Source organism: Microsporum canis, genomic scaffold (genome assembly GCF_000151145.1).
Source record: "Microsporum canis CBS 113480 supercont1.3 genomic scaffold, whole genome shotgun sequence".
Classification (NCBI taxonomy): Eukaryota; Fungi; Ascomycota; class Eurotiomycetes; order Onygenales; family Arthrodermataceae; genus Microsporum; species Microsporum canis.
The window spans coordinates 1,287,333-1,298,585 of NW_003299167.1; the positions used below are offsets into that span (position 1 = coordinate 1,287,333).

At 45.2% G+C, this 11,253-nt stretch overlaps 4 protein-coding genes across 4 annotated transcripts; 3 read left to right on the forward strand and 1 right to left on the reverse strand.

Moving 5' to 3' along the window:
• Positions 1–196: 196 nt before the first annotated feature.
• On the forward strand, positions 197–3,295 carry MCYG_03330 (fungal specific transcription factor domain-containing protein; the record flags this gene model as incomplete). Its single annotated transcript, XM_002847778.1, has 9 exons — positions 197–376; positions 451–578; positions 652–689; positions 756–1,058; positions 1,114–1,347; positions 1,390–1,610; positions 1,678–1,853; positions 1,909–2,472; positions 2,542–3,295. The coding sequence occupies 9 exons, from the start codon at positions 197–199 to the stop codon at positions 3,293–3,295; spliced, it is 2,598 nt and encodes an 865-aa protein (XP_002847824.1).
• Positions 3,296–3,970: 675 nt separating this feature from the next.
• On the forward strand, positions 3,971–6,723 carry MCYG_03331 (matrix AAA protease MAP-1; the record flags this gene model as incomplete). The annotated part of the gene is made up of 2 exons (XM_002847779.1): positions 3,971–5,864; positions 5,924–6,723. 2 exons carry the CDS (start codon positions 3,971–3,973, stop codon positions 6,721–6,723), a joined length of 2,694 nt encoding a protein of 897 aa, XP_002847825.1.
• Positions 6,724–7,426: 703 nt separating this feature from the next.
• Positions 7,427–8,548, reverse strand: MCYG_03332 (DUF1295 domain-containing protein; the record flags this gene model as incomplete). The annotated part of the gene is made up of 2 exons (XM_002847780.1): positions 7,427–8,080; positions 8,180–8,548. 2 exons carry the CDS (start codon positions 8,546–8,548, stop codon positions 7,427–7,429), a joined length of 1,023 nt encoding a protein of 340 aa, XP_002847826.1.
• A 280-nt stretch (positions 8,549–8,828) lies between these two features.
• MCYG_03333 (DNA topoisomerase III) lies at positions 8,829–11,101 on the forward strand (the record flags this gene model as incomplete). Its single annotated transcript, XM_002847781.1, has 7 exons — positions 8,829–8,915; positions 8,971–9,201; positions 9,243–9,421; positions 9,477–9,646; positions 9,705–10,026; positions 10,092–10,210; positions 10,314–11,101. The coding sequence occupies 7 exons, from the start codon at positions 8,829–8,831 to the stop codon at positions 11,099–11,101; spliced, it is 1,896 nt and encodes a 631-aa protein (XP_002847827.1).
• Between the last annotated feature and the right edge of the window lie 152 nt (positions 11,102–11,253).

Here is an 11,253-nt window from a genome sequence, read left to right on the forward strand (position 1 = left end):
ACTTTTTATACCACGGCTTCCTGGGTGCATCGGACTAAGCTATATAGCATCTTGAACTGCCCTGTGGCCTAGGAAATTCGAACGGATAAGCCTGCCACTGCGCAGCCACCAGAAAGATTCTCTAAACGCCGCCAGCCCTGCTGTTGCCTTGAATGCTGCGGCCTAGTCTCCCCGCAAAGAAGCTCACCGAGTTGTGATGGACATACCAGGAGGAGATATGGATGCCGCTTCGTTGGATAACCGTGGCCTAAATGCCAATCACCCACCCCATGTATTCGGGGCTTCCAATCCAGATGGCTCGCCTGTCACCCCGTCCCTCCCCGGCACGGTATTCGTTGAAGATAACAACGATGCGAAGAGAAGAAGGATTGCTAGAGTACGTGGAACTCCATAACAGCATGTACGTAGCTGTTCAGAAGGCAGGGTTCAGCTGACGCTGTTTATCTATAGGCATGCGATATGTGTAGGAAGAAGAAGATAAAGTGTGATGGGAAAATGCCGAAATGTTCGCATTGCATAAATTACAAGTCCGAGTGCATCTTCACTCAGGTGGAAAAGAAGCGGAATCCTCCAAAAGGGTATAGGCCCCTTTTGTCTTTCATCCTTCTGCTAGAGCTCTATTCTAATTTACGGTGGTCTACAATGATTTAGTGCCAAATACATCGAGGGGCTTGAAAATCGATTGGGACGTATGGAGTCATTGCTTCGACTCTCTGGGCTTTTGTCTGAGACTGATGCAAGAAAGACTGACCTAGGAGTGCTTGAGAAAAGACTGGCGGACCGAGCGGCGTCGCCGAGCTCACAACAGCACCAACAACCACAACCACAACCACAACCTCCAAGGGTGTCCACCGTACCTAAATCATACAACAGTTTCATGGGCTCAGCAACATCGCCTTCGAATTCTACGCCTCGTGGTGAATTCCTAGCTAGCCCAAGAACTTCGTCAGTTGCGGGGACCCCTGATTCCCAAAAAGAATCAGAGGCGGAAGTTGACTCCCTTTCGGATATGATGTGTTCTTTAGTCACGAATAACTGCGGGGAAACACGATATATAGGTAACTTACCATCATTTAGTTTTCCTGTTTGGTGATAATTAACGTATCATACTAGGTTCGTCCTCGGGGTTCTCCATATTCTCTCCGAAGGGTATCCAATGGGTAAATGAGAAAACGGGAGACACTTCTTTCCAGCATATGATTTCATCTGCATGCGTAGATGATAACAAATGGATATACTGGAAACCAGAAATTTTTAGCGACATATTTGCCCGCCGGGTTTTTAAACCTCTACCACCCAAAGAGGAGGCTTTATCACTCTTCAGGGATTATTTTGAAAATTTCAATTGTATATTCCCTCTGTTTCATGAACCTACCTTTATGCATCTAGTTGAAAAGCAATACTCGAGAGATCCGTACGAAGGCTCTGGGTGGTGGGCTAGCATCAATGTTGCGCTGGCAATCGCTCACAGACTACGGGTAATGAGCAATCTTGCACCGCAGGAAGAAGATAAGAAGGCATGGCTTTATCTTAAGAATGCCATGGGTGTGCTCACAGAGCTTACAATGCGGAATACTGACCTTCTAAGTGTGCAAGCTCTGCTTGGGATGGTAAGTCCTTTAAGCCATACGAGCTCCTACCTTTATCGCCAGAATTAACACCATTGATTTCTTGAAGGCATTATTTCTCCAAGGGACACCAAATCCTCAGCCTTCATTCTTCCTCGTTGCAGCCGGAATCCGCTTGTCTCACAGTATAGGTCTACATAAGCGTTGCTCGGGCTTCGGCCTGAACCCTGTAGAGCTTGAGCAACGGAAGCGTGTCTTTTGGATTGCTTACATTCTAGATAAAGAGTATGTATCTGCTGGATCCTTGTTAATGCGCACATTGTGCTAATTTCTTTTAAAGCATCTGCCTTCGATCAGGTCGACCCCCTGTGCAAGATGATGACGACATGAACGTAGAACTGCCCAGCGAGGATCCTCCCGATAACATCGGCAACGTTCCACTTTCCGATGGCAAAGGGAAAATAAATTTATTCCGTCTCATGTGCATATTCGCAGCTATTGAAAGCAAGGTATATAGGCAACTATATTCCACCAAATCATCACGGCAGTCTGATGGTGAACTTCTAAATACCATTGGTGAACTGGATCATGAACTTGAGGAGTGGAAGAATAGCATTCCTATAGACTTCAGACCAGAACATGAGATTAAAACCACTCATCGGCCGCTGATCCTTCCTATTGTCGTTCTTCATTTCGCATACTACAATTGTCTAACGACAATACACCGAATGTCTGTCCATCATGGATATTGGACAAGCCGTCTTTCGAATTATGCCATACAAGGTCTAAACGCTAGGCCACTCAACCCTAGGGTATTTTCGTCGGCTATCCTCTGTGTCTCAGCCGCTCGCGCCTCAATAAACCTTATCAAGTACATCCCGCAGGGCGACTTTGCCTGTGTATGGTGAGTGATAGTTATGATGGCAGCATAGATTTTATGAGAACAGGAGTAACTAATACCTTCAAACTGCAGGTTAATTATTTATTTCCCTATTTCATCCTTGGTAACTTTGTTTGCCAACATCTTACAAAACCCACTTGACGCAAGAGCTCGATCGGACGTCAAGCTTATGAACCTTGTGGTCAATTTCCTCTCAATGCTTGCCACTGATGAGTCCAATGGTAGCGTCAAGCGCATGCTTAGCGTCTGTACCGAATTTGAAAGAATCGCCAAAGTTGCGCTAGACAGAGCTGAGAAAGAATCTCAGTCGAGGCGTAAGAGAAAGACCAGTGACGATCAGCAGGACTTCAATACCACTCCAAATGGCAACGATAAGGATACCCCTCGTCTTCGGCCACAAACGGCTGAAAACCCTCCGTTATCAAATGCACAGCAGCACTCATTCCCCTCACAACTACCTGCCCATCTTAACAATAATAATACTAATATATCGAGTACATCATCGAGCACATTCCCATCACCTCAAACATCATCACAGAACGCATTTGATGCGGTGGCCAACGAAGATATCGCTGCTGCACAGTTGAAGAATACTGAAAGATTCAACCAGGAGCTAAATGATATCATTGGCGGCCCTGGACTAAATGTCAGCCCAGGAATATACAACGTCGATCAACAGCTTTCTCATGAGCCCATGCCACTGGATGTCTCATCATTCCAACAACCTTTTGTACCTCAAGACCTGTGGCAGATGCCCATGACACTTGAATGGGACTGGGCAGAGATGTCGAACAATTTTCCATTTTCTAACGGAGCTGCGGAATAAGGATGCTGGGGAGAGTACAAAGAAGGGAAAAAGTGTGACTGGTTTATTTTATTTTTTGTGGAGCGGGCTATTGTCTTGTGACAGCGGTAGGTGTATGTGGAAGGAGTCTCAGATCACAGATATTACGATTTCCACTCTATTCCTTTCTCATAAAATCGTATTTTCTGGAAGATCAGTTACTATGGGATATATATGTCACATCTCTCTATCTCCAGCCTTCTTCAGCGCTTTCTGCCTGTGGCTGTCGATATCTGATACCCGGTACATTCAGGCGCGGCTGGATAGGGAGTTTCTGGAGTGTATATGTCTTGAATGCATGCCGTAGATAATATTAAATGAATTCTCATCTCATCTTCATCTTCCATCTCTTACTATGACTTTTAAGTCCGAAATATCCGTCCGACTTTTTTCGCGGATGAGTCAGCACAGGCGAAAAATTCGGAACAGGAACAACTTGTGAAAGCTCAACCGATCTGGTTAAAAATATCTCGACTTCATCTCGCTCTCGCACCGAAATATCTTCTTATTCTTTCTCTGTCCAGCCCACCGGCTGCGTCTGATTATCTTTAGGAGAGGTCCTATGGGCGTCCGGTTTGCCTTTTCAGAGCTGATTTCTTGACGCGTATTGATTTCATAGCTTGTTAGTTTCCTACTCTCTCCATCTACTCTCTGGCTATGGCCACATTCCTACGGCGCCCCGGTGGCCTTGCTCGGTACTCCAGAAGAGCCGCAGGGTATACGGCCTTCTCACGCACACCGTTTTCAGCCTCCCTTCCTCAATCCAGGCTCTCAGCTTTCATTGTCGCAAACCGCTCCCGGCTATACGCAACCAGCAGTACAGGCAGTTCCGAGCCCCCCAGAGATAAAAAGAACGGAGAAAAGGACATTGGGAAGCAGACAGAGAGCTCTACGCCTGGCCAATCCGGTGAACCTCAAGCCAACAAAGACGCCCAATCGAAATATGTCCTCAATGCGGAACAACGAGCTGAGCTCGATAAAATCGTCGATCAACTCAAGGTGAACCTACCCAAATCACAGGCGAAGCTTCTTGACACAGCTGCGGAAGTCATCAAACGTGAAGGCCTGCCGGATGAAGTTAAGACAGCTCTGGAGGAAGTACGGGAATCGAAACATATCAGCCTATCTAATGCTGCTAAACTTGTGCGAATTCTCAATAAGCACTCGGTGAAGTTAGCATCTACTGTGGCTGAAGAACACTCCAAGAACACCTCTGAGGAGAAAGGCAAAGAAAGAGAAGCACCCAAAGAGGAAGAATCCAAGGAGGACCCATCAAGCAAGGCCAAAAAGGAACAGCGGAGCAAAAATGAGAAAGATCAGTCAAAGGGCCCTCAGTTTAAGATAATGGACTTCAAGTTCGATGCCGGAAATTTCTTGGTTGCCGCCTTCATCTCGTATTACGTCTACCGAAGTGTTTTCCCCGGCGAGTCATCACGAGATATTACATGGCAGGAATTTAGGAATACCTTCTTTGACAAGGGCCTAGTCGAAAAACTTACTGTTGTTAATCGCAGTAAGGTACGAGTTGAATTAGACCGGGATGCCGTTGCTAAAATATACCCCGAATCTCCTGCCACCAACGTCAACTTCCACTACTACTTCACAATAGGCTCTGTAGAAGCCTTTGAGAGACGTCTAGACGACGCTCACAGAGAATTGAATATCCCTAGCTCGGAACGAATTCCAGTTGCATATGCTGATGAGGTCCCATGGCTAGCCACTTTGTTGTCCTTCGGCCCCACTTTACTCCTAATCGGTTCATTCTTTTGGCTATCGAGAAGGGCTGGCGGTGCCGGCGGTGGTGGCCAGAGTGGAATTTTTGGCATTGGGAAGAGCCGTGCTAGGAAATTCAACCACGAAACGGACGTGAAGACGAAATTCTCTGATGTCGCCGGCATGGATGAAGCCAAGGTAGAAATCATGGAATTCGTCAGTTTCCTTAAAAAGCCGGAGCAGTTTCAAAGGCTAGGCGCAAAGATACCTCGAGGAGCCATCCTTTCTGGGCCTCCCGGTACTGGTAAAACCTTACTGGCAAAGGCAACTGCTGGTGAGTCTGCCGTCCCATTCTACAGCGTAAGCGGCTCTGAATTCGTGGAAATGTTCGTCGGCGTTGGTCCATCTCGTGTCCGTGACCTGTTTGCTACTGCCCGCAAAAACACTCCATGCATTATCTTCATCGACGAAATCGACGCTATCGGGAAATCAAGATCTAAATCTAATTTCGGAGGTGGAAATGATGAACGAGAAAGCACTCTTAACCAGATTCTCACTGAAATGGACGGGTTCAACACTTCGGAGCAAGTCGTTGTTTTAGCCGGTACAAACAGACCCGATGTTCTGGACAAAGCCTTGATGCGTCCTGGACGATTTGACCGACATATTGCTATCGACAAGCCTACCATGGATGGACGCAAACAAATATTTGGCGTCCATTTGAAGAAGATAGTCACAAAGGAGGATATTGAATACTTGAAGGGGCGACTAGCTGCTCTGACTCCCGGTTTCTCTGGTGCTGATATTGCCAATTGCGTCAACGAAGCTGCATTGGTTGGTATGTTACAATTGCCCCTTTCTTCACGATGTTTCTATCAAAACTAATATACGCTATAGCTGCCCGCATGCACGCTGATCACGTTGTAATGTCCCATTTCGAGCAAGCTATCGAAAGGGTAATTGGAGGCTTGGAGAAAAAGTCACTTGTGCTGTCACCAGAAGAGAAACGTACAGTTGCTTACCATGAAGCTGGCCACGCTATATGCGGTTGGTACTTCAAGTATGCAGACCCACTCCTAAAGGTTTCAATCATTCCTCGTGGCCAAGGTGCTTTAGGCTATGCTCAGTACCTCCCAGCACAAGGTGATACGTACCTGATGAACGTTCATCAACTTATGGACCGAATGGCCATGACACTTGGTGGACGAGTTAGTGAGGAGCTACATTTCGATACCGTGACAAGTGGTGCCAGCGACGACTTCAATAAAGTTACTCGCCTAGCCACTGCTATGGTTACTAAGTTTGGCATGTCCCCGAAAATTGGAACAGTATATTTTGAAGAGGACCAACAACAACTCCACAAACCATTCTCGGAGGAGACAGCCCGAAATATTGATATGGAAGTTCGACGTCTTGTTGACGAAGCTTACAAACAATGCCGGGATCTTTTAACTGAAAAGAAAGCTGAAGTTGGCTTAGTTGCTGAGGAGCTCCTTTCCAAAGAAGTCCTTAGTCGCGAAGATATGATCCGATTGCTGGGCAAGCGGCCTTACCCAGAATCAGGAGAATTTGCCAAGTATTTTGATGGAGCTGGCGGGAAGATACAGCCACCGCCGCCCGCAGAGACTCTTACTGATGCCCCAAAAGTTGATGATGTCGAGGCTAAGGGTGACTCCCCTTCCTCACCCCCTACCTAAATACCCACTGATCTCTATCTTATTTGGAACCACTCCGACCCTTTTAATATACATGTATTGTCTAGCTTTCGCCATCCTTCACATCCATTCTATTTGTAATTCTTCCTTTTCTTTCGTTTGGGTGCGATTTTTTAAATTCTCTTGTCATTTTTTCCATCTCCTATATATCATTGATGTTTGAGGTGTTGGTAGAAGTGTTCGTTCGGAAAGCATATCAAAATGGGAAATCCATATGCCGCCAAATATTCATTTTTATACACCCTTCTATCCGGCGATGTAACGGTTGTTGTTCTTTTCTCTCATCTCTCCCCATCTCCCTCTCACCTCCCAAACTACTACACCCCATTGTAAATTAGTAAAGATAAATGATCTTATCTATATAGCAAAGCCTGGTCTTTGCATTTTTTTATATATGTATTCATGTGTATGTGTGTGGTCCTCGTAGACACACTTAGCTTTGTTAATTTCGTAGTTAAGAGAGCATTTAGATTACAGGCCTTTGTTTTCCAAACGGTGAAGTGGGTATTTATGTGCGATATGCCCCAGATAACGCTGATTGCCATCAATACAAGCTTGAGATTTCACCGTCCCAATCCAACAAATAGAAGAAGATTTTTTATAAGAAAAGTTTCCCAAACATATTAACAATTAAAGGTTTATACATATAAAACTGTTGGAATCGTGACCAATTCTCAACCCTTCTTCAAGGCTCAACGCCAAAGCGGGGAATGAACTTCCCAACTCGGGCTTGATACTGCTTGTAATCGGGGTACTTGCTCGCGGTAATGCTTTCAGTTAGATTGGTGCTTGCCTGAAATAACAGCACAAGGCAGAATGCACCGACACCGCTCCAATTGAAATATGATTCCACACGATAAGCAGACCAAATGTATAGCGTCACCCAAATCGCCTGCTCAGCTACAAAATTGGGATGCCTGCACCAGGCCCAAAGGCCAGATACCACAAATCCACGGTCCAAGTCATCGTTTGTATACATATCTTTATATTCCGGTGGGACACGTGCAGTCTTCTGGTATTGTTTTTTGGCCTGCTGGAATTTCCATTGCTGCTGATCGGCAAAATGCTCGATCAACACAAGGAAGAGAAGGAATCTGGAAAATACGAGGTCGGGAATACCAAAACTCGGTGCATCGCGAAGGGTGCTGATGAGCACAAAGATATATGTAGGCGCGGTAATGAGGAATAGGAGAACAGATTGAGTGAAGCTGATGAAGCAGACGTTGAGTAGAAAGAATAACGCTGGATGATTGATTCTTTTTCGAACAACAAGCCAGCGGTAGTCTTCAGAGCCGATGGAATAGCCTCCTTTCCTCCAATAATTAAAAGTAAGGCGGACCTATGAAGGGAAGAACAAATCGTTAGTCCAAGGCTTTCGGCAAAGGAAGCATATATAAGTAAATGTGGCATAGTGATGACTTGATTTCATTGCGCTTACACTCCAGATTATTGTGAAAATAAGGATTGTGTTAACTTCCGTAGTGGAGGTTCCTTTCAGCCTGCACCAAAGGGCGAAATGTCCGTTATAAATAGACGGTAGGATGCTCCACATTCGGTCGACTTGAGAATAGTTTCGGTTTATTTCGGAAATCAGGACAAAGGTTGGAACCAGGAACAGCGAGAAAGCAAACGCCGTAATGAGTGGATTCGTTGATAGGTAGATTTCTCGAAGCCCATCGATGTCGAAGCCAGCCGCTAACACTCTCGTCGGTAGCGAGTAAAGCTGTGGGAGAAAAGGGAGCACTGCTTGAGAGAAATCTGCGCAATCAGCTGCAGATTTAAGAGCTGGTAACGCCATGGCAGACATCTCGAGAACAACCTGTGCAGTGTGTCTGTTCTGTCTTTCTGTTGTTGACAAGTCGAGTTAAATTTGAGATCGTTGTTTGTTTTCAAAAATGTGAGGAAGGTTTAGAGTTGTGGACCGTGCACGAATTAAAACATTAAATGAAGCTTATTTAACGCGACTTTCTCGACGTCAGTGGACATTTCGCCCTGAAACCGCAGCACCGAGAGAGAAAAAGTAGAAGCAAAGAAGTCATTGCGGGGCATGAGATTCTGATGAATTGTGATAATACCAGGGCGCTCTTATGGCTCCCAAAATTCTATGCGTTGCAGAGAAACCAGCGATTGCTAAGTTGGTGGCTCAACATTTATCTGGTGGACGCCTAAGAACAGTAAGAGTGTTGCCCTGCGAGAGCAAATGAACAAACTAATACTCTTTTCTACCAGTTTAACATCGAAGGCAATCAATATGTAAAAAATTACGAGTTTGATTTTACATTTGATCCTCCGTGGGGCAGTTGTTCCGTTGTCATGACAAGTGTCTTAGGCCATTTAACAACATCAGAATTTGAGCCTAGATATAGAAACTGGAGTTCATGCAACCCCTCTCAGCTATTTGACGCAAACGTCATAACTTCCGTTGATAAAGTCAGAATCCTGTCAAGATGCGCAGTCCATGTCCGTGAAGCGGTGACGAACTAACTTGTATTTTTTATTAGGAAAAGCTTGGTATAGCTAAAAACATCAAGATACAGGCTCGCTACTCTAAGGCTCTGTTCATATGGACTGACTGTGATAGGGAAGGGGAGTATATCGGCTCTGAGGTTAAAGCTCAGGCTGTACTAGGCAACCCAAGGATTGAAGTCAAGAGGGCGAAATTCAGTAATACAGAACGAACGTAAGTATGATTTCCAGAGCGGGATTTAGCTTAATTTAATCACAGGTATGTGTAGGCATGTGCTACAGGCTGCTCGAGGGCCAATCGGACTTGACGAGCAACAGGTGGATGCCGTAGCTGCTAGGATTGAGTTGGATTTACGTATAGGAGCAGCTTTTACGAGACTTCAAACTCTCCAACTTCAAGCATTAGGGGGAGTTCTGGCTGAGAAGATAATTAGTTATGGTAAAGTTCCCTTGAAGGCACAACATGAACCACCATACTAATCGGTCAATTTATCAAGGCTCATGCCAATTTCCAACTCTTGGATTCGTCGTTGATAGGTACATGAGGGTGAAAAACTTCAAGCCGGAGGCGTTCTGGTCGATCAAAGTTTCACATACCCGCGATAGTATTACGGTGAACTTCAACTGGCAGCGTGGTCACCTTTTTGACAGAGCTGTAGTGGTAGTTCTCTTTGAGCGATGCATAGCTGCTAAAACAGCAACCGTTACTAAAGTTAACAAAAAGCCTACTAGCAAATGGAGGCCACTTCCTTTAACCACGGTCGATCTTCAAATGATGGGAAGTAAATACCTGCGAATGGACAGTCAAGCAATTATGAGGTATGGAACACCAGCAATAAAATTAAGCCAGACCACCCTTCTAACTTGATATTATATTACTAAAGCCGCCGATCTCTTTATACGAGAGGGTTTCATCAGTATCCCGCCACCGAAACTGATCAGTTTGATAATGAAATTGACCTAAAAAAACTGGTTGAGAAACAATATCCGAGTGATATATGGGGTGATTATGCACGGGGGTTCGTATTCTCTCTACCGTAACAACATTAAAACTTCTTTCTAACTTCAGGCGCTCGGTTGTGACATTCTTTATTTTAGGCTTATAGGTGGAGGTTTTAAACAGCCTCGTCGGGGTCGAAATAATGATAAAGCACATCCCCCAATTCATCCAGTGGCTTACGTTGCTCCAAGAGTCCTCAAGGCCGATGAGAAAAAGGTTTATGAGTTCGTTGCTAGGAGATTCTTAGCCTGCTGCTCCGAAGATGCAAAAGGCGAATCTACCGATATTGAGATCAAGTATGGTGACGAACAGTTCCATACCCGCGGTCTCGTCGTACTAGAACGAAACTATCTGGATGTCTATGTATATGACAAATGGGAAAGCAGCCAACCTCTGCCAAACTTCTCGCTGAATGAAACATTTGAACCCAGAGAAGCGAACATCACGGAGGGTAAAACAGTTGCGCCAGGGTATTTAACAGAACCCGAACTCATTGGGCTCATGGATGCGAACGGAATCGGCACTGATGCTACAATGGCTGATCATATATCAAAGATAAAGCAGAGAGAGTATGTCGCAACTAGACCGCGTGGCGGTGGTAGAGGATCAGGGAGTAGTGTAGAGGAATTTATCCCTACAAAATTGGGGGTTGCTCTGGTTGAAGGTTATGACAATGTGGTTGCTGGCTTGCCCGATTGCCCTAGCCTAACAAAGCCGTTCCTTCGCAAAGAGATGGAGTTGCGAATGCGAGATATCTGTTCTGGAACCAGGACGAAAACTGAGATCGTGGACCAGAACGTTCAGATGTATCGCGAAGTATTTACACATACGCAACGGCGCATTGAGTTGCTCAAAACAGCCTGTAGGAAGTATGTATATGATTCTGAGAATTAATGCAATTTTGCATAATAGTTTGATAATTTGAATGACTACCCTAAACTACTAAACGAAACACATGCAAACAGCGATTAGTATTGAAATTCATTGAAGCTTATGGCATATTAAGCAACAACCTCAAGTTAGCTGTAGAAGGGTTTGCAGGTAGT